At 33.2% G+C, this 24,467-nt stretch overlaps 1 protein-coding gene across 1 annotated transcript in view; it reads right to left on the bottom strand.

Annotated features, from left to right (window-relative positions):
• Window positions 1–24,461, bottom strand: part of CtsK1 (C1 family peptidase 26-29-p) — a 126,348-nt gene extending 101,887 nt beyond the window's left edge. Inside the window, exons 1-2 of the mRNA XM_085820411.1 lie at window positions 24,307–24,461; window positions 16,836–16,991 (exon numbers count right to left, since the gene is read on the bottom strand). Coding sequence (XP_085676537.1) covers window positions 16,836–16,991; window positions 24,307–24,361 — 211 coding nt within the window. The 5' untranslated portion in view covers window positions 24,362–24,461. The remainder of the gene's footprint in view (window positions 1–16,835; window positions 16,992–24,306) is intronic.
• Between the last annotated feature and the right edge of the window lie 6 nt (window positions 24,462–24,467).

Here is a 24,467-nt window from a genome sequence, read left to right as displayed (position 1 = left end):
TTCCTCTTCCATTGCCTCTATCCATTTAAGCTTTTCTGCAGATTTCATTGCTTGGTTATAAGTGTTTGGAATTGAAACATCTAGTCAGCTATCTCTGGTATACGACGTTGAAGGAGTACCAGTTGGGTCGATTTCACCACTATAAGTATTGCTTCCCTTGAAATCAAACAAGGTAGGATCATACTGAATATTATGTTCAGTGCAATACCTTTCTACATCATTTGGTGATCGTAGTCTTTGATTAGACCCCCTCTCAAAATAATACACATCCGTACGAGTGCCGTCTGGCCTTGGAACAGGTTTACGAAGCCAAGTTACTTGTCTCAATGTAGATTGAGTGTCAGTGCCAATTGTAGAAGAAGGTACATTGGTATTGGTTCTTTCCTCTATTTCAGGAAAATAGCCAACTGGAGTGTCAGTAGATTGGAACTCTATCCTTTCTTCAGATTCCAAATCAGAAAGGGTGCCCAGTGCAGCTCCACTGCCACTTTTCTGCATTCCAATCGACTCTTTAAAAGTAGCATTTAGGGTTTCTACTACCTTTTGCTCATTTTCCAACCAAATCTTGTATCCTTTTGTTCGTACACTGTACCCAATCAATCGGCCCTTCGTTGCCTTTGGATCAAGTTTAGAATTTCTTTTAGCCTTTGGTATTCCCACATAGGCAATCGTTCCAAATGCCTTAAGATGACGTACTGATGGTTTCCGCTTAGTGTATAATTCAAATGGGGTTCTGTCTTGGCCCTTATGACAAATTCTATTAAATGAATATGCAAAATACATTACTGCATCTGACCAAAATTCGGAACTCATTCCACTATCGTGCAAGATTGCACGTACATTATTGAGAGCTGTCTGATTAAATCTCTCACAAACTCCATTCTGTTCTGGAGTATATACTTCTGTAAATTCGTGCTTTACACCATTTTTATTACAATATGACCTGAATTGATCATTATCATATTCTCGCCCATTGTCAGTCCTAAAGTATTTCAACCTAAGGTTCAAAGATCTTTCCGCACGTGCTATATGCCTTTCAAATACTTCAAACACCTGACTTTTCTCCACAATGGGGTATACTACCACGTAACGAGAATATTCGTCAATAAAGGAAACGAAATAACGTTCACCATTCCTACCTGGAATGTTAATAGGTCCCCATACATCAGAGAAAACCCTTTCAAGCGGTCTCTTTACTTGAACACCTTCTAAAGGTCTATAAGAGATTCGTCTTTGCTTATTAATTTGGCAATGTTCACAAAACAAATTAGGTGAGTGCTTTAACACAGGAAGACCTCGAACTGAATGTCTCTTACTAGTCCTGACAATAGTATCATAATTTATATGACCAAACCGACCATGCCATAATTCACTATTATTATGCTGAACTGTGAATGCCTCAAATTTCACAGATTTGCCCCCCTTTTTGATTATTTTCGGGAATACATGATAGTTACTTCCTATCAACTTAGCCTTGTACAAAGTTGAATTCTCATCATCAGTAACTTTAATTTGCCCATTTTTACCATAAAATCTTGCTCCACTGATATCCACCCTAGATCCAGATGTTAAATTTCGTCTCAATTCAGGTGAATATAACACATCTTTAAGCAAAATAACCGTATCCCCAAATTTCATTTTAACAGTACCCTTCCCATGAATTGGAAAAGTTACCCCATCAATAGCTACTAGCACATTCTCATTTTTCACAGGAGAAAAAGTATCAAACAATTCACGATTTTTACAAAAATGATGAGATGCAGCCGTATCAAAAATCCAACTATCATCATTTTCTTCCAAATTGTTAATATTGGCTTGAGCTATAAAATGGGACTGTGCATGGGAATTATTTTTACTTTTACTCAACTTGGGTTTATTCTTACACTTAGAAGATGTTTTATTACTACTAGATACAGCTGAGGAAACAGAAGAAGCAGGTGAGGGTGATCTGGAAAAGTTATCTCTCATTCTACAGTATTTTTGAATATGACCTGGACGGCCACATTTATAACACTTGAGCCCTTTAATCTGCTTAAATTTGGGTTCATAGTGAGTACTTTGAACTTCTATAGTCTTATTATAGAGTTTTCCCTATCTATCTCTCTTAAATTAAGACGCGTTTCCTCTGCTAGAATTTCAAGTTCAACATTTTTAAAAATGAACTTTTCATCTGGCCACCTCAAAATATTCTGAACTACTTGATCAAATTTATCTGGAAGGAACCTAAGAAACTGGAAACATATATATACGTCTCTTACAGCCTGATTAATATCAGCTAACTGTTCAGTTACGCGTTTTAATCTAGAAGAAAAGAAACTAATACTTTCATTTGGCTTAATTTTGCAATTTAAGAACTCTGAAAACAGGGACATATGTCTTGACCGATAATCTGGCTGGAAATATTTGGCAAGCGTGTTCCATGCCACTACCGGGTCATCAATTTCACATATCAAATTTCTATATTCAGGGCTTACATTCATATAAATTAACGATAATGCCAATTGACTTCTATTTTGATAGTCGGCAATAATTTCTTTTGTAATACCCTTAACATCATCCAAATCAGGACATTTTTCAATACCTTTGACCAAAAGCCATGCATTTTTTTCATTCGAGACAAACTTCATATCTTTGGACCATGTAAAATAATTACATGCATCAAGTTTAGCAATATTGTGCATGACACTAACAGTAGCCATATTTGAATTTTAACAAAAATCGCCCCCCAATCTCTTAAGTCCTAAATTAACTTTAAACTTCAAAAGTCTGCACTAAAAATAACTCAGGAGCTGGTGGCCCATAACCAAAATGATGCTAAAGCAAAGTTTAAAGTTTAAAGAAATTAAACATTTAGCAGTAGTAGCAATGAAAGCTCCCTGAGATATGTTGTGCAGACATTGAAGACAATAAAAGATTTTGAACTTAACCAATTTATTAACTATATAATAAAGAATAAAAACACAGAAAATAAATGTCAATAATATTAGAGTTTTAGGAAAAATATTATATAACAATCATTCATCAAATATTTTTACCTGGTTTCCAAAACACTGGCATCCTATACAAACAAAAAATGTCCTAAACAGTAATTATGCGGCCTAAAAATAAAGCTGGCTACCCATTCAATAAGTCCATAATCAATGGTCAAGAAAAACACCTGAAAATTTAAATGAAGCTCTTGAAAGCACTTAAAACAGGCCTAACCCCGTTTGCACAAGGAGTCGTCGCCGCTCACGTATTTTTAATTCCGCCTTCATTGAAGAAACATGGATGCCGCCCACGGCAGTCACTCATATGGTAGCCTCTGGAACCGAAGAACTTTATTCTGGAACCATCATCTCGCAAACTGGAATCAAGGCATTTTTATTCACCAGACTGCATGCATCCTTTTGAAGGGGCTGGAAACCGCTCACTCACTTGCCGGGAAACCAGGAACTAGAAGGGTTGAGCCAGAGCAACGCGAGATACTTATAGCAGAAATAGGAATGACATCATCTCACGGCAACCAATCAGCTATCGGCAAGAATCGGCTTTTCAGATGATATAACATTATGTTTCGTTTTTGCATCTCAATTAGGTTGAAACAGTCCGTTCCCAATGCAAACAGTGGCAGCAAGAAAAAGAAGTAGAAGTAACTACTACATTACATTAAAATAAGGACTAAACTAAATAAACATTTCAAGGAGGAGAGATGATGCAGTAAAAGGTTTAAAAATAAGCTATATTTTCCAACAATATGTAAAGGATCTAAAGCGAAAGTATGTTTTGAAATCCGAAATCTATTTATTAATTTCACGCTGCTCGGCGGGGGGAACGCCGCGGCGGGCGCGTAATGAATTGGAAGTTGATCTGTCAGCACTATCCTTATCTTCAGTGCAGATGTTTTTATTTTATTTGGCTTATAATTCCTTACCAAATGTAGTATTTCATCTCGATATGCTCCGTCTTTGATATGATTTAAAACAAGTTCCTCGTCATTATAATTCGCTTTCGATAGCGAAGAAAGTAACAGAGGTTATTGAAAACAAAAAAATTTCGATTGACAAATTAGTCGGTGTTCTCGACATAGCAATTATAGGACTTGAACAGCAGAACTTTGTAACTGAACAAGAATTATGTCTGTTTAATAGAATTAAAGAGAAAGTATTATCACATGAAACGAAGCAAAACTTAAACAACTTACATTTAAAGAAATGTTTAATAAAGTAAACAAATAAATATTAAGCTTTTTCTTTTTGCAAATTTTGATACCCTTTAAATCATAATTGTTCTTTATTTCATAAATTATGGTTTCATATTTTTAATTTTAGAATTTCTGCATGCCATCTTACGAGATTTAAACTGATGATCTATAATCCGGAAAAATTGATAATACGGAATCGCTGAAGTCCCGACGAGTGCGGATTAACGACTTTTGACTGTATAATACTTGTTAGTGACAAAGAATTACCCAAGTTGGCAATCATGGCTGATAAAATTTCGGATATGACACCTCCTAAAGAGATCTGTGGTGTATCAACAGCTGGTAATTGCTCGAACACAGAACTGTTAATGAAAATTCAATCTCTTGAACGGCGAATTGCTGAAATGACTGTTCATCATATAGAGACCATGATTTAGAAACAACTCTCCGTCTCGCAGTACTTCTAGGAAAAAATTTAATCCTACAGGAAAATATTGTTTTGATCATTTCCGTTTCGGTAAGCGCGTGACATTTTGTTGTCAGCAAAGAGCCAATCACCCGCCAGCGCGTGATGTGGGGTGATGTATCAGTTGCCAGTCACGTGCTGGCGCGGGAAAATCCTATACTTGTTATTTATTCTACAGTTCATTTGGCATTGCATGCAGGGCATTTCTTCTGGTATTGGCATGGAGTGAAAATTAGAAACTACGTACAGTAAGACCCCGCTTAACGCTGTTTCGTTTAGCGCTGTTTCGGTTTAGCGCTCTTTTATTTCAACCCGGGGATTCCACGAAATCGCTCGCAGCATACGGAGATTCCACGAAATATTATGCAGCAATAGGTTTCAAATACATATCCGAAAGTGTGTACTTGTATTTCTTGTTTGGTGCGGTATTGTACAGATAAATTTTGAAGGGGTAAATGTGGAAGATGTCGAAGAAATAATTCAAGAAACAGCGGCTAGTCTTTCTAATGATGAGCTCAAGGAATTAACTGAACAAGAAGAAAACAAAAATGTTGACAGCAGTGATTCAGAAGAAGAGCAAAAAGAACTTTCGATGGCGTTTGTAAAAAGGAGTTTGTCTACCATAACTGAAATAATGGATCAATTCATTGAAAATGATCCGAATTTTTAAAAGTAAGGCGTGGTGTTAGAGATGCTCTAACCGTTTATGAAGAACTTTTAAGAGAAGAACGCAAAAGAAAAAGGCAAACAACATTAGATGCTTTTGTCACAAAAAGGCAGAACACTGAAAACACAGAAGGCTAACTAAATATGACTGACTGCGAATTTTATTTGTTTTTTTTTAAGAATATTCGTTTTATTATTTATATTTTGTTTTTATTTTTGCAAGAAATAATAATGTGGTATTAATTTGGGCTTTAAGAATAAATGTTTGGTTTTATTTTTATTAAAAAAACATACTTTTTAAATTTAATACCTAACCAATTTCCTAGCCATCTTCCCCTAACCCCAATATTTACATGTAAAGATAGCCTCGTTTAGCGCTGTTTCGCATTGCGCTCTACTTTGATGGAACGTATCCCCCGCGTTAAGCGGGGTCTTACTGTATAAATAATCACAATTTCGAAATTATCGTTTTTTTTTTACTGAAAAAATAATCTTTTAGTATGAGTTATAGAGATGTTAGTGCAGGGTCTTTACGCCCGAAAAAAAGAAAAGTCCAATATAAAAAGGCTCTTACGGATGATGAAATAGCAAATTTGTTGGCAGAGATATCGGATGAGTACCCAAGAGATTTTAGTTATGACAGTGACGAAGAATTCGTTCTTCCGACTAGTACCCATGATATTTCGGATTCTGAAGACGATGAAGAATGAATCATGCAAGAGGCTGCATGTCAGCAGGATGATTCAACTATGGCGGAAAACGTTATTTGGGAAAATGATTCAACATCAATGAAAAAATTTCCTTTTCAAAATCTGAGTGTTTGCTCCAACCTGTTTCAGGTAACAATCCTATAGATTTCTTTCATCATTTTTTCACTGATGGTATCTTAGGTATCCTGGAAGGAATAGTTGCTGAAACTAATTATTATGCTCATAGAGTACTTTTTCGCAAGGAAAAAAAGAAATATCCTCACATCAATGCTTGGAAGAGCACCACAAGAAAGGAACTCTTGGTATTTGTGGGATTGATCATACATATGGGAACTATACGAATCAACCGTATGCAAGATTACTGGAAAATAGATTCACTGTTTGAACTTGAATTCACTGTTTGAACTTTGAATTCACTGTTTGACGTGTACTTTCAGAAAATATGAGCAGGAATCTGTTTTTGTTGTTACTGAGGGCATTGCACTTCGCAAAAATCCCAGATCAGAATACACAGCTTCCAAAGGATTGACTGTATAAAGTAAGAGATATGGTGAATTTGTTCAATGCGTGAGTAGCTGAAATACATTACCCAAGGCGCGAGATTAGTTTAGATAAATCGATGGTATTGTGCCGTGGACGGCTTATATTCAGACAGTATATACCAAATAAATGTCACAAATATGGTATCAAGTTTCACACGATCACAACCGCTGATGGTATGGTTCTGAAATTTATGATATATACAGGCATGTTGGATGATTCTGGTAGAAAAGAACATGCAAAAAAAGTGATTATGAATTTACTCGAGGGAATGCTGGATGCAAGACATAGCATATTTATGGACAATTATTATAACAGCCATGAACTGTCGAAATTTCTTGCTGATAGAAGAACTCATTGCACTGGGACAATCAGAAAGAACAGAAAGACGTTTCCGAAAGAGGTAAACGAGAAAAAAACTGAAGAAAGGGCAAACTGTAGCAAAGTATGCTAATGGTGTGATGATTGCAGAGTGGCAGGATAAGAGAGACGTCACTTACATTTCCAATGAATATAAAAATGATATGGCAGAAATAACAAACAAATGAGGTGAAATTAAATCGAAACCTCTACCTGCAATTCAATATAATAAATTCATGGCCGGTATTGATAAGCAAGATCAGATGCTTGCTTATTATCTTTGTGAGAGAAAAGCAATTAGGTGGCCCATGAAAATATTTGTGCATAATTTGCAAATAATGATGAACAATTCCCACTTTATCTGTAATAAGTATTCCAACGAAAATACATCACTGTATGACTACCGTTTATCCGTGATACGAAGTTTACTGAAACAGCCATCTGTTCTTTGTGCTCCTGTGTGTGATCAGTCTGAATCTGAAGATGTGCTGAGTACACGGGAAGAAAAAAAAGAAGGAAAAATTCTAAGAAAGCAATGCAAAAGTTGCTATTCCCATGGGAAAAGTAAAGATACAATATATGTTTGCAAATTTTGTGAAGGATCTCCCGGGTACTGCTTAGATTGTTCAAAGATAATACACAAATAACATTCTAGATTCATCTGTATAATGTCTTTGTAATTTTCTTGTTATAAATTCCTTTGTAATATGTATACTTGTCTGTAATACATATTGATATAAAAATAATGTGTACTGTCACTTATTTTTCTTATTTAAATTTATTTTTTACATTCCACGCGCCAGCACGTAATGTGGCATTTTGGGAAAATTTTGACATGTAGTGCCAATCATTAATATTAATCAATCAATTAAAATATTCTTTAATAAAAGGCTTAAATAATACTTAGGTATCACATAATTATCTTTTATTAATATTTTTAAATCATATTTCTTATAATAAGTATGTTGGCATCTGGATACAATTTACTTCCATATGGGTGGCAATAACTATCAGTTATAACTCTAGTGACTGGCAGTCAAAGTGTTAAAGAATGTTGCCAATTTCACCTATTTATCAGAGATAAAAAATCGAAAGTGCGTTTCTTGGTCGATAGCAGTGCAGATCTTAGCATTTTACCTGCATCAGCACAAGACAAACAATCCACAGATTTCAAGTTGTATGCAGCGAATGGTACCGAAATCGAAACATATGGTATAAAAATGTTAACACTTGATTTAGGATTTAGGCATGAATTCCAACTTCTATTTATAGTAGTCAAAATTAATAAAGGAATTTTAGGAGCTGATTTCCTTAACAAATTTAAATTAATAATTAATTTACATGGAAAAAAACTAATTGATGGAGTAACTCAACTAAAGGTAACTGGTGAAGTTGCTTCCATCAGTGAAAATAGTGATATCGTTACAGTAACGCATTCAACAAAATTTAATACTTTTCTGAAACAATACCCAGACTTATGCAAACCAAATTTATTCTTATCAGGTTTAAAACATAATGTTCAACATCATATCATAACATATGGTCAATCTGTGCATTTTAAAGCAAGACAGTTAGATCCTCGAAAGCTTGCAGTAGCGAAGCAAGAGTTCCATTTTGTGTTGGACAGTAACATAATAAGACCCTCGAGTTTTCTCAATGGGCAAGGTCCTCTGCATGTGGTGCAAAAAAAAAAGATGGTACTATTCGCCCGTGTGGAGATTATAGACAGCTAAACGATAGAACAGTTCCTGATAGATATCCTATTCCTAGGATAGAGGACTTCCATCATATTTTAAAAGGTATGAATATTTATTCCAAAATAGATTTATTTAATGCCTATTATCAACTGCCCATTGCCGAAGAAGACAGATGTAAAACTGCTATTATTACTCCTTTTGGATTATATGAATTTAATGCTACAAGTTTTGGTTTGAAGAATGCACCAGCAACATTTCAAAGATTTATAAATACAGTTCTTTATGGTCTAAATTGCTTTTCCATACTTAGACGACATTCTGATAGCATCTGCTAGTGAAGAACAACACAAAATCCATTTGAAGCTTGTGTTTGAGAGATTAAATGCCTATGGACTCCACATTAATGTTTCCAAATCCATCTTTGGCACACAAGAAATAGAATTCTTGGGTTATTTAATTACTCCTCAAGCATCATGACCTTTACCTGAGAAAGTCCAAACTATTGTTAATTACAAGCTTCCAGCAACCATTCACGAACTCGGAACATTCTTAGGCCTTATTAATTTTTATCGGCGATATTTAAAAAATGCATTAAAAAACCAATTTCTCCTACACGACTGTCTTAAAGAAGCCCGAAAAAAGATAAACGGAAAATTCAGTGGACTGATGAAAGCTAAGGAACAATTTCAGCGATGCAAAGATGATTTAGTAAATACAACACTCTTATTCCCGAATAATGAACTACCTCTGTCATTATATACAGACGCTTCAGACTCGACGATTGGAGCGATACTTCAACAATTTGAAGATAATGGATGGAAACTTGTTGCATTTTATTCCAAAAAACTAAACGAAGCATAAAAGCATTACAGTACTTATGACAGAGAGTTACTAGGAATTTACCTCTCCATCAAATACTTCAAATTTTTGCTAGAAGGAAGAACATTTACAATATTCACAGACCCCAAACCCATAATCTTTGCATTTAAACAAAAGCCAGAAAAAGCATCACCTCGTCAACTTAGACATTTACAATACATCTCTCAATTTTCAACTGACATACAGCACATAGCAGGTCAAGACAACATCATTGCAGATTTATCGAGAATTGAAGAAATTTCTTTCATCGACTATGACAAAATTGCAGATGAACAAATTATAGATAAAGAACTGCGAAATTTGAAGACATCAGCAATTTCCCTGAATTTCAAGCAGTATCCGCTACCTTCTGTGAAGTCTTTGTGATGTGAAACTTTAACGAATAATATCAGACCATATATTCCTGACAGTTATCGCAAGAAAATATTTTATCAAATGCATAACGTAGCCCATCCTGGCATTAAGTCATCTGTAAAACTCTTATCATCTAAATTTATTTGGCCAAGTCTCCGTAAAGATGTACAGCTTTGGGCTCGATCTTGTGATCTGGCTTGCCAAAGAAGTAAAATTAATCGACACACAAAATCATGTTTTGGTGAGTTTCAACTGCCTTCAGAAAGATTTTGTGACGTGCATGTTGACCTCATTGGAACCCTACCACCATCAAATGGGAATATTTACTGTATCACTTGCATTGACCAGTACTCTAACTGGATGGAAGTAATTCCACTTAACAACATTTCAGCAGACACAGCTGCTAAAGCATTTTATTCTAATTGGATTTCAAGATTTGGGATGCCATGTCACCTAGTCACAGATCGTGGACTGCAGTTTAGTTCAGAATTGTTCAACAACCTATAAAAAATGTGTGGAATAAAATTGCAACATACAACGGCTTACCACCCCCAAGCAAATGGGAAGGCAGAACGCCTCCATAGATCTCTCAAGACCGCACTTATGGCACACAATAGCATGGCCTGGACTGAAACACTTCCAACTGTTTTTCTTGGCTTACGCACAGTTATGCAAGAAGACTCTGCATATACCATTGCTCAAATGGTTTATAGACAAAATATACGATTACCTGGAGAATTTTTTCCCAATAGTACAACTCCTATACCACTAGAACCCCCTTATGATGATCCTTTTCAAGTGGTTGACAGAAAAATAAAAAAATTTACAGTAAAAATTAATTACAAAGATGTTACAGTGTCTATTGATAGATTAAATCCTGCATATTTTTTGCAAACACCAGACATTACTACGAAGCAATCAACACCGTCAATAAGACAACCTGTCAATCCTCCAACAGACTTACCTCCTAAAATTAACAAGTTTCCTGCAAACCAGTTGCGTACCGGACGAACAATAAAACCCCCTGTGCGATTTCGGGATCTGTACATGTATCATTTATACATGTATCAATAATATATTTTTTGTAAATAGTGTGTTTTAAAGGTAATATTATGCTCTACCATAACTTAGTTACTGGGAAGAGAGTACAGTTGTGGCTTATACAAAAACTTTAAATACTGATTAATATCATTTTATTTGTTTTTTGTTGTTTTCAGAACGGCAACAAAAAGATTATTCAATTTTTGTTGTTCTTGGAATGGCAACAAAAGATTATTAATGATATTGTTCTAAAGAGTTGTTTACATTTGCTAAAACAAAATAAAGATTATTTTTTATTTAAAACGTGAACTGATATTATTTGATGAAACAGAGTTGTAAAAATAAAGATTAGTTTGGAGTCAGAGCCAACAGGTCCAATAGAAACCCCAGTCACCCTTTAAAAAGGGGAAGTATATAAGGTATTTCTCTCGCCTTCTTCGCAAGCCTTTGGTGTGGTGGTCTGCACGTTGGGCACGTATTCCAAGGTCCGTGGTTCGATTTCCGTCGAAGGCGTTGCTAATTTTTCATCTTTCCTGCTTCCAAACTAATGTCTCTACAAACATTAAAGCATTTATACTGGTAATGAACACCTTTTCCCATCCATCATCAGCAAAATATTAAATACAACTGAAGGCTTCATGTTTCTTGTAATAATTTGTGCATACTGCAATCAATTATTTCATATGCACTTCAACCAGCATACAAGATTTTCTTAATATTCAAATCTATAAATTTCAATTTTTTAACACTGCAATTACTTAATTTTAAGTAAAAACACAGTATTAAAACACATTCTGAAAAATTATTTTAGATATTCTATTACTATGCACTTTCAATGAAATAGGTTTTAGAAAAACCTACGTCAAAGCGCAAAATCTTCAAATGCAATGCAACATACAACTTACGTAAATATCAAAATTTTAAATGCACAGTTATCAAAAGTAAAGTTAGGAAAATTCTTTTCTACTGTTAATGGTGTTTACAAATGATCCACCATATAAATTTTACAACACTTCAATCCCCAATATTAGTTTGATAATTGATTATATGTAAACACACAATTCAATAATTTATTTATCAGTATAAACATTTACATTGTTGCAAAGAATTGTTTCGTAAATAAAACAATATTACACATATAACTGCAAATTTTTACATTCTTAATTCTGAAATTATACATGCAATTGTTTTGGTAAGTTTCAATTTGTAAAATGCTGTATTACCTGCTATTATAAACTTAAAAAACAAAGATATAGCACTTCAACTGTTAATGAGTCTGAAAACTTGTATAACAGTTAGATCCACTTTCTGAATCAGACCACATTTAAACTCTTCCCTTACAATTTTTTTTCTTTTTGAAAAAAAAAAAAAAAAAAAATTATTATTAAATACAAGGAAATGAAACTAAACAAAATATGTAGGTTTTAAGTTGAATTTTTAATTTTTTTACAGGTGTAGAAACATTTAGTTTTAATATTAGTTTACTATACCTAGTTATCTCGAGCAAATGGGGGGAAAAAGTTAAATATTAGTCTTTGCATTATAGTTTTTGAAATAAGGGACAACACAAAGTGATACCTGACATTCTGTACACTGGTATCTGGTCTGTTTTCTTCCTGGTTTATATCTGGAATCTCTTTGACCTCTTCATAATCACTGTCTGAAAAATCATAGCTTTCGCTGTCTTGCATCATCGCCATTATTTTACTTTTTTTCAATGCAACTATCCTTCTTTATACATTACTAATCCACAAGCAGACATATACAATAAGGAAAACACATGACCAGTCCCGCTAAAACAACAAAACTTGGCAAATTGCCAATCAAAGCTGAATATTTCCTTTCATTTCCTCTTAAAACCATGATAAAACAAATCGTACTGACAAATGCTGCTTTGCCCGAGTTTTCTTGGGATAATAATTAATTGCAATATAACTTGGGATAATCAGGCAAGCAGTTAATATACTAATGAGGTAGAGAGAATGACATTTATTTGATTTTCAAATGCCACTACAAGAATGAGATGATATATTTTCTGAAAGTTATGAGCAATATTCTCCTAAACACTTTTATTTACATAAAATAACATACATTTAGATGAATGCTTTAGCTAACTAACTATAAATTAAAATATTATCTACCATAAGGGAAAAAAAAAAAGGTTCTCCTAAACACTTTTATTTACATAAAATAACATACATTTAGATAAATGCTTTAACTAACTATAAATTAAAATATTATCTACCATAAGGGAAAAAAAAAAAAGGTTAAAAAGGGACTATACAATATACTCAATTATATTGAAAAAATGTTGACTTTACATTTCTGGAACTGTTCTGTAATTCTTATGAAATCTTTTGCTAAACTCGCTACGAGATTGGTTCATATGAAATCATCAGCATTCTCTTTAAAAAAAAAAAAAGTCAAAGAGCATTTTTTCAAAATTGGCAACGAGAATACAAATTCTAAAGATATAACAGGCACTTGTGGTTTTTTATTATATTTCCCACAGATAGGAAAATTTGGGACTTACTTAATGCTGAAATGTCTCCCATACAATTTCTTCTGGAACAAGGAATTATTCACTCTGAAAGAGAGTGCATGAAAAATGTCTGTGGCCATCAGTTAAAATAGGCAGCATTGGTAATATTGTTGAAACTGATGAAAGTCTGTTTTTGCATTAAAAAAAACAATGTTGGTTGTATCCCTCTGTTCCAATGGTTACACAGCAGTATTTGCAAAGTAACAAAACAATGTTTAGTTGTTGTGCCAAACCACTCTGCTAGAACTTTGCTTGAAGTTAATGAAGAAATTATTTTTGATGATACTATAATATGTTCAGTGTTGGAAAGGGAACAACACTGAAAAATAAACAGAGGCGGACCTGAATATTTCTGAATATTCCAGAAACAATTTTATCGATAACTATACTGATTGTCATATGCAAACCATTACAGAGCAGCGTGAAAAAAACTTCAACACAGCACTGACAGTAACCAATTAGTTTCTTAGTTAATGTGGCAGTTTTCAGACAAATGCAATATTTTTCCCTTGGATTTTCCTTCAACCTAACCACATTGTATACGTTTCAATTATGTCTAGACTTTGAATTTTTCACCAAATGGTAAGCTTTTGGTGATATCTGCATCAGGCCGCTATAACAGAACAGTACCACATTTCTTATACATATGCTCAAAATTAACTAAATTTAAGTAGATAAAAATAATTAATTAGAATTCAAACAACAAAATTCAACATAATTGAAACGTACACAATGTGGTTAGGTTGAAGGAAAATCCAAGGGAAAAATATTGCATTTGTCTGAAAACTGCCACATTAACTAAGAAACTAATTGGTTACTGTCAGTGCTGTGTTGAAGTTTTTTTCACGCTGCTCTGTAATGGTTTGCATAACATAATAATTAATTAGAATTCAAACAACAAAATTCAACATTATATTTTCAAATTTTCACAGGACTAGTTTCGATGGTTTTACCGAACCATCATCCTCAGCTGTCAAATCGCAGATGGACAAGATAAGATATTGTGATTAGATTAGATAAGATAAGAAAGCCTGAACAAGAGTTAAGCTACTGGCACCATCTACTGATGAAACAAGAACTAAAACATAATTTCTTTAAAGGCTGAAGGCAAAAATGGATTGGAATTCGGGTCGTTAACTAGAATAGAAAGATTTTCTATCAATTTTTTTTTATTCTCCTATTAGTAAAATTTCGAGTTCTATATGCAAGGACCCCATATCAGATATAAAGACCTGGGGTATTTACAGGATTCCTTGTCAGTGTGGTTTAATTTAAATTGGCCAAACTAAGACAGCCTTAAAATTTTGCATTAAGGAACATGAGGCATATGATAGAAAAGAGGAAACACAGAAGTCCACTGTTGCTGAGTATTGTTGGCCTGAAAATCACACTTTCAATTTTTCTGCAGCCAAAATTATTCAAAAAACATCTTCCATTGGTGAATTAGATTTTCTAGAGACATTTCACATTTAAAAAATTCTTTCTGTTCTAGTTAACGGCAGTAATTCCAATCCATCTTTGGCTTCAGCCTTTGAGGAATTTATGTTTTAGTTCTTGTTTCATTGACAGATGGCGTCAGTAGCTTAACTCTTCTCCAGCCTTTCTTATCTTATCTTACCTAATTAATATATCTTATCTCATTCATTTGTGCTTTAGCAGCTGAAGATGATGGTTCTGTAAAAGCATTGAAACTAATTCTGTAAAAATTTGCAAATATAATGCTGATTTTTTGTTGTTTGAATTCTAAATTAATACTTGTTTGGCATGTTATTTTATCTTAATTACATAAAAATACTTTAACTTCCAGGATTTGTTAAGTTGGTACTTATAATTGCATTATCTTGAGACAGTGTTGACAAGCAGTGAATTTGTCATCAGTTATAGATAAGTGTAATCAAGACAGTCACAATGTCTGCATTTTTGTCAGATACAAATTTAATCGATTCACAAGCCATACTTCATTTTTGTGAACAAGGATTGAAATTTATTGTGATTGCTGTATTCCTTTTATTTTAAAAAATTATTAATACAGTCAAAAGTCGTTAATTCGGACACCCATAATCCGAAATGATCTATAATCTGGACCTCAAATCTAAAAACTTTCTGCGCATGCGCCGCAATGACACAAGCGCATAGGCGTTTACGCGTGTGCGTAAGACCTTTTACCACTGCGCATATGCGTGTGCGCAAGCGCAGAATACGTTTTCGCGCGTGCATTTTATGTATAGCGGACGGTATAATCTAAAATTATCTAATTATCCATTTCAGTCAATGTTGATGATTGCGTTGTTCCTTAATCTTTGAATTTAATCCGGCTTATTATTTTTTGCAGACTGTAAGAGCAATTTTATAAAAGTAAACTTGAACTTTCGATTATGTCAAATAGAATTTCCGATTCTGGAGCTCCCAAAGGATCGTACAAAACAAAAGTATGTTTCGATGTTCATCAAACAAAAAGTGGAATTGCTGCAAAAAAATGGATAAAGACATGAAGAATGTGACAAGCTCTTTTTTTTTTTTTTTTTTTTTTTTTTTTGTAAATTTTGATACCCTTTAGATTATAATTGTTCTTTATTTCATAAATTAAGGTTTCATATTTTTAATTTTAAAATTTCTGCATGCCATCTTACGAGATTTAAACTGATGATCTATAATCTGGAATCGACAAAGTCCCGACGAGTCCGGATTAACGACTTTTGACTGTATTTGGGTTACTACCAAAAGATAGAAAACCTAACCATGAGATGTAACCATAAAAAAAAAAAGTACGCGATGATATGGCCAACTGAATATGACTGAAAAAACAGTAATAAACTAAAAAATTACCTGTGGGAAGTTTGTACTCACAGCGTTCTAAACAAAACTCCCAGTAAAATCAGAAGGCTTAACAAAAGAGTATAAATCAATGAAAACTTTTTATAAAGTGCAAAAACAAAACAGGTCAATTACTGACCGTTTATTAAATACAAAGGAGTCTTCAGAATTCTGCAAAAATGATTGGTGCAATCTGCCAACTTTCATTGTTGATGACATAATCCATAAGTACCGCTAAGTTTACAAAATTTTATTTTTGCCTAAAAACACACCAAATAACTTTAAAAAAAGAGCTATCTTTAGAGCTAAAACTTCACCAATTCCAGATGAAAAAATATCTCTTTATTCACAAATAAAACCAAAAATGTTAGACAGCAAGCAAACATTTTACTACCTATGATTTTTTTTCCCCGGAATTATTTAATATGATCAAAGAGAGCTGATCAGTTCAGAAACCATTTCAGATAAAATATAGAAAAAATTTTTCTTTAACAAGCTGATTTAAAATCATGAGTATATTATAAAATCTACGTCCTTTCATACTTAGTAGGTAGTAATGCAAACTTGAAAAAAGAAATGTTACCTCCATAGTAATCAATACGACTTTTCCCATTGTCTTGGTCATAGTATGCTTTAAAAGGCTCTTTGATTTCCGCATATGGTAACAATAACAATCCTTGAACAAAATAATTCTTTTCAAATGTAGGAGCTTCTCTTTCTTGCTGATGTAGAGAAAAACCTATACAAATAACAAATTTTACAAAAGAGGAAAAAAGCAATTTTTTATACATGTTGATAATCAAATTTTATAAGAGAAAAAAAGTCAAAATTTTATTTATAAACTAATAGTTGAATTTTCTTCTTAATAACTTCATTAAAACCAAATCTGAGACGGAATTTTTTAAAAAAAAAACCTTGACCAGATTTTAAACAATATACCTTGCAACATCCCAATAAAGTATTTAGCATACTGTTGCATGCGTACGGATTTGTTACGAAATGAATGCACAAGTCCGATGAAAAATGAACAAAACATTTATTATTATCACAAAATGCTTAAATTCCCTCAGATATTCTTTCAGTTTTACAATATCACACAGCAGTTATCTTTTAACTACTCAACCGTTCAACAGAAGTTAATTCAAAACAGCTAAAGAAAGCTAATGCGCGAATTCGCTACAATCAACAAGAACAGTTTTCTAAACAAACTCTTAGAACAACAACAAAGAAACAAAAATCACTGAACTGAGAGGTTTTCCTCCTATTTATAAGATTTTAAATGACGCGCGAGAATTTTCTGGAACTTTCTCGAAATCAAAAAGAGATATTTATTTATTAAATGTTAAATGTCCGTGCTCTTGTATTTTTAATTTTCCGGCTTAGCTTTCTTTTAATATTCGTCATGCGCTGCACTGCACGGGAATAAAACTGGACTCGCAAAGCTCTGACTGGGTAGCGATCTCTATGAGTTGCTAACTGGGCTGCCTGGAATTTCATGGCGTACACTAAAGCACTTTTAAGATCTTTAACATCCGCCATTCGCAGAGCTTTCTGTATTTCGGGATCCCGGATGCCATCAATGAAATATTGCAGCGACAAGATGTCTCTTGTTTCTATCGGCACTCTGAAAAGGAGAGATGGGACAGCCTTTCTACATCCGGGCAAGCTCCTGGAGTGTTTCCGTGGGCTTCTGTTTGCGGGATTTTAATTAAAGTCTATTGTAGTCTTTCAAACATTTTTTCCCAAAGCGCAGCTCTAGTGTGCCGAACAAAGCTTCGAAGTCTAATCTCTGGTTTTCTGGAAAAGTCTTCAGGATACCCACTGCATCTGCTCTCAGAGAAGCGGCGAGATGACAGGCCTTTGCTTGGGAATCCCATCCATTCGCTTCCGCCACTATAGAAAATTGTGTTTCATACACTTGCCAAGAGGTCTTCCCGTCATATCTAGATAGCTTCAGAAAGGAACGAGTAAGCATAGATAGAAATTTAAAACCTTCAGGATTGTTTCCTGCTGTCGCTATGTATTTCTTTAGGTTTTCAACTTCTTTGGCGATAGCAGAAACCCTGTCATCGATTTGTTGTTCGACATGCTCTTTGATGACATATACTTTTTCTTCAATTTATTGTTTGATTCGATGTTGGACGGCCGAAACTCTTCCTTCGATTTGTTGCCCCACAGCAGAAACTCTCTCTTGAATTTCTCAAACTTTATTTTCAACGGCATCTATTCTGCCTTCTATAAAATCAAATTTGTTTTCTATTATGCAGGTAAGCTCTTCCTTAACAGCTTCCATCTCGTTTTTAACAGATTCTTCCATCTTTTCCTGACTAGATTTCATCTCTGCTTTCATTTCTTCTTTAAATGATGCTTGGCCAGCTTCCATCTTTTCTTGGAACGCAGCAAAAGCACTGATGAGCGGCCTCAATTGTTCTTCCATCGCTCTTGTTATTGGCATTCAAATCCCACTTCTGACACCAAAAATTGTTGCATGCGTACGGGTTCGTTAAGAAATGAATACACAAGTCCGATGAAAAATTAACAAAAAATTTATTATTATCACAAAATGCTTAAATTCCCTCAGATATTTTTTCAGTTTTACAATATCTCACAGTAGTTATCTTTTAACTACTCAACCATTCAACAGAAGTTAATTCAAAACAGCTAAAGTAATCCGCTAAGCTAATCCGGGAATTCGCTACAATCAACAAGAGCAGTTTTCTCAACAAACTCTTAAAACAACAACAAACTAACTAAAATCACCGAACTGAGAGGTTTTCCTCCTATTTATAAGATTTTAAATTGCGCCCAAGAATTTTCTGGAACTTTCTCGAAATCAAAAAGAGATATTTATTTACTAAATTTTGAATGTACGTGCTCTTGTATTTTTAACTTTCCGGCTTAGCTTTCTTTTAACCCGGCGGAAGGCGCACCAAGAAAAGTTACTAGAACGGGCGCGTGGGGTATCACATACCCCAATATTTAAAATACAATAAAAATAGTATTATTTAATTTTAATTTTTTTTTTTTTTTTTTTTGTTCTCGTGTATTATAAATAAGTCAATAATAATTGGGTTTCAAAAAATTAATTTCCGAAATAATCTTAGAGTTAAAATTAAGATAAATGAAAATAATAAACATCATGCCTCTAAATTTCATTGCATCTCTAATACACCATGCTTTTTTTATTTCTTCCCACTTTGAACGAAATACATTCATGTGTTCTTGGCACAGGATGTTTTCACATTTTAAACATTGCATTCACGTTCTTCTGTCCTTGGCGCGAGGGCAAAAAATTTAACACACCTTTCATACTTAGTTGTTTCTAATTTCATGTATTCGTTTTAATTCTTCATCAAAACTTCTGCTTTTGTTTTGCATGCAGTACGTCAATTTCTTGGAAAAGTATTAATCTCTGATCTTTGTTCAATACTTTTTTTCATTAATTGTAATGCTAAGTCCTTCAAAAACAGACTTATGTTTCTTGTTGGTGGATTAGCAGTTCAATGTAATATAATTCAAGCATTTATTACAGCAATATTCAGTGCAGGAAAGAAAATTACCATTGGCCACCTTCTCGTTATTCTGGCAATTGAATAATTGACTGACATTTCATCCCCCATATCCACTGCTCCTTTAGTCATATTATTAAAACATATAATTCCTAACGTTTTATTTTCTTCAATAGTATCATCTATAGTATGATCGTTATATAATGTTATAATGATCGTTATATAAAGCATAAGAACAGTTTTTCCTTTTTTAGGAACATCAGGAATTAATGTTTTATCTTTTTCGAAACGAAAACATTGTAGAAAATATTATTAGTTTCATCTTTCCGAAATGCAATCTTCATTGCTTTCAAATATTTCTAATAAATCTCGCATGCATTGCATCTCCAGTTCATAGGGACTATGAACTAACTGCATTATGGTTTTTTTTACCATAATGCAGTTAGAAATTTTTAAGAATTTAATGTCATGTACTTTAAAATCACTTGCGAGTAGAAATATTTACTGTTACACTCTAGAAATAAATTTCTGAACTAAATATTCAATCAGAAAAACACTTACACGGACAGGCGCGTAGGGTGTCTCATAGCCCAGTTCTAACAAAATACCTATAAATATTTTTCTGAAACACACAGGCAAAGAAAAAGCGGTTCTGAAAGTCAACCATAACTAGAAAATCAGCTACTCAAAGCAGCACAGAATTTCAGTTTCACAAGTTAGGAATATTGCACTTTTATGTAGGGTTGGGGTATGATACACTCTACGCGCCTTCCCGTGGGTTAATATTCGTCATGCTCTGCACTGCACGGGAATAAAACAATTTTATTCATAATTCCACTAACATTAGCTATTCAAATACCAAATCTGTAACAATACTGTTTACTTAATTTGTATACAAAAGAATTACGCTTAATTTGTATATAAAGGAATTAGAAAGCTAAAAGAGCAGTTAATGTATGACTTTCAACAATAATCCGGAATGATCTATAATCTAGACCTCAAAGTTACAAACTTTCTGCACATGCGTAAATGTATACCTTTACAGATGCGCATAATACGTTTACGCAAGCGCGTTTAATGTATAACGGACGGTATAAGCTAAGCTAAAATTATCTAATTACTTATTTCAATTAATGTTGCAGATTGTGTTGTTCCTTAATCTTCGAATTGGATCCGGCTTATTATTTTTTGCAGACTGTTAGAGAAATTTTATAAAAGTAAGCTTTAACTTTCGATTATGTCAAAAAGAATTTCAGATTCTGGAGCTACCAAAGGATCTACAAAGCGAAAGCATGTTTCGATGTCCATCAAACAAAAAGTGGAATTGCTGCAAAAAAATGGATAAAGGCATATCCTTTGTTTCACTAACCATTCCAAAACCTGTTTATCAATTTCACGCTGCTCTGCGGGAGGGGGGAGGAAACGTCACACCGTGCAATGAACTGGAAGTTGATCTGTCAGCACTATCCTTATCTTCAGGGCAGATGTTTTTAATTTATTCGGCTTATAATTCCTTACTAAATGTAGTATTTCATCTTGATGTACTCCGTCTTTGATATGATTTAAATCAAATTCCTCGTCATTATAAATATCACGAATACACATCAAATAGTTTTCTGGTTGGAATTTTCTAATTTCGACTATGCGTAATGTATGCTTTACGCATGTGCGCGTTGAAAGAAACGTTTAATAAAGTAAACAAATAAATATTAAGCTTTTTTTTTTTTTGTAAATTTTGATACCCTTTAGATCATAGATGCTCTTTATTTCATAAATTATGGTTTCATATTTTTAATTTTATAATTTCTGCATGCCATCTTACCAGATTTAAATTGATGACCCGGAATCGCCGAAGTCCCGATTAAAGACTTTTGACTGTATTTTAAATTATTAATTTAATTTTTCAAAAAAAAAAAAAAAAAAAAGAGAAAGAATCTGAAAACATTTGTGTTTTATATAACATTTGTGTTTTATATAACGCCAAAAGGGGCGTTTTTTTAACATTTTGTCTGTTACCTTTCGTAAATCTTCGGATTATGGTAACTTGGCGATTTTTTGGCGACCAACACTGCTACAGCAACCTGCTAGTTTTTTTTTTGGATGCCATTTTGTTTTAACGAAGGCATTTTTTTTTTTTACTTAACATTTTTTCCAACAACCTGCTAGCCGAATGACGCTTATGATAGAACTTTTATGGAACAAAAGTGTTTAATCATGACGAAGATTAGGTGCGAAATTGGGAAAAAGTGCAGAATCGCCCACTGCTTCGCGCGTTTATAAGAATTGCACATACACGGTATCCATGTACACGTCGACCTATTTTCACTTTAAAAAAATCCCAGAATTGCACAAAAATGGCATTGAGCACACTCTTGACTTTATCCATATACACATCAACCTATTTTCACTTAAAAAGTCAAAGAAAATTGACAAAAATCCAATTCTTCTTACTCTTGTAAAAAGTGCCAAACAAGGGTAAATCAGCACTTTAGCAGCGAAATTGTTTCTAAGTGCTTATTAGGTAAAATCATGATTGGAATTTCCGGAAAATGTCATATAACATGTCTCATTATCTCTCATTTCTCTGAGACAAAATAATCTGTGATTCGAACTGTGTACTTCTCATATTATTGATAAAGTCCTACCTAGTAACCTTTATCACCTTACCAAAATGTCGCCAAACTACCTGTTACCATATTCCAAAGATTAGCCTTACCTTTACTTATTAAATATCAAGTTCTTTGCACTTAAACCATAAAATTCAATTCAATAGCAATATCACAAAATATTTAAAAGAGCATATCTTCAGAATTTCCGATACAGTCTCGCACACTGGAGATAATTTCCCCCCCCCCCTGTACAGTGCTGTCATTGCTTGCTTTGAAGTCGTTGAGTTTATTAATCAACAACTCCTAAATGCTTTACAACATATGAAACAGATAATAAAACAAATTCTAAATTTGGACTTCCATATTCGGGTGGTAACGTATGTTATTCAAAATTTGATGGCTCTAGGTGCCGTTGGTTTATTACACTGCAAGAAACATACATATATTTGTGCAGATTCTTCATTATTTAATTTCTTTAAGTATAATACATGCTTCTAATTTTTTGTGGCAAAAACTTAAAATGTGATTCGCCATTTATAGTGAACCAACACAAAAATGCCAAATGAAATTAATAGCCTTTCTGAGCAAATTGTCCCTTTGGGCTAACAAGAAATACTGGAACAAATTTTTTTGATTTTTATATCACAGAAAATGTCAAACTTTAGGATAAACATTTAATTTGGAAGCGATAATAGTTCAAACCTGGTAACCTATCGGATTCATCGTATCCACTTGTTTGAAGGTTGCAACCATTCCTCTTGCATTCATTTTGTTGAATTATCACTGTCGTTGTTCGCATTTGGAGATTTATATTCTTCTTCTCTTATTTATTATTATTTTTTCTGAATTTTTTAACAATGAATAGACAGAAATATTTTTGTATCATTAAAGAAGTTTTCGTCGATAGATGCCGGTTCTCGGCTACAATTTTTATGACATAAAATTTTAACAAGATACTATATTGTTAATGCTTTTCTAACAATAACCTTTCCGAGGATGGCAGGTGTGACATAAATAGCTGATTAAATTGAAATAAAAAATATTATTGATTATCTAAGATGACAGAGTAGTTTGATGCATCCCCATGGTCATCAAAATTAGCAAACCACTACTAGTGTACGGAATACAGTTCAAATTACTCTTGAAAAATAATAAAATGTATAAAGTTCTAGTTTTGTTAACAATGCTACTAAAGAAAATTAGATTACTGTTGAAGGTTATTTGTATTGCGAAATATATTATGAAAAATACAGCTTTATTTCACAGATAATAAGCATCTACATGCTTATTATCTGTGAATTTTTACTACCATATGTTTAATATTTTGTTTTGTCTGCTAATTTGAATTTACATGCACTAAAAATCACGTTTACTGCTCGGCTCATCCCTTGGCGAGTAAAAATTGCAACGCCGCCAACGGGTTCTCTGTGGATGAAAATTCTTTAATTTCATGTACAAAACTTTACATTATAAGTACTATCAAATGAAGTACAACAATTAGCATAGTTATTCAGTTACCAATTCAAGTACAAGATATAACATAACTATTCAGTTATGAATTCAAGTAACAATATATTTTCCAAATAATTATAACTTGAATGCATACATGGTTATTCTCAAAATTGCTGAAATTTTTTTAACTGTGTGATTACGGCAAATGAGTCAATGGAAATGATAAAAAAAAATTTTTTTCTTCGTTACCCACAAAAAGGATTTCTTTATAAAAATATGTGGTTATACAGCATCTAGTGTTCTTTTAGTATTTTACTTTATAATAGCACAACGTAATAAGTTATCAAACACTGTGGATTATAACGAAAGAGGGATTTCAAACTAAGTATAAGAAAAGAAAAAATGTTCTATTATATAAAAGGTAGATGTAAGATTTATTAAAAAGAACAACAAATAATATGCAAAATACAATTAATAAACTTACAACTGCTTAACATAAAGATGCTGAAAAGGTAAAGAAGATTAATTAACATATCCATGATTACTATTGACAAGTATTACAACTGTAATGTAAGACTCCTCAAAACAACATGCTTCTGATATCAGAAATCATGAGCTAATCATCTCGTGACTGAAAGGAGATAA

This window comes from Stegodyphus dumicola, chromosome 7 (assembly GCF_044657685.1).
Source record: "Stegodyphus dumicola isolate Sdum_Otavi_A_Nest chromosome 7, ASM4465768v1".
In the NCBI taxonomy this organism is placed as follows: Eukaryota; Metazoa; Arthropoda; class Arachnida; order Araneae; family Eresidae; genus Stegodyphus; species Stegodyphus dumicola.
The sequence above is the reverse complement of the archived record's forward strand: the minus strand, read 5'-3'. Positions and strand labels throughout refer to the sequence as shown.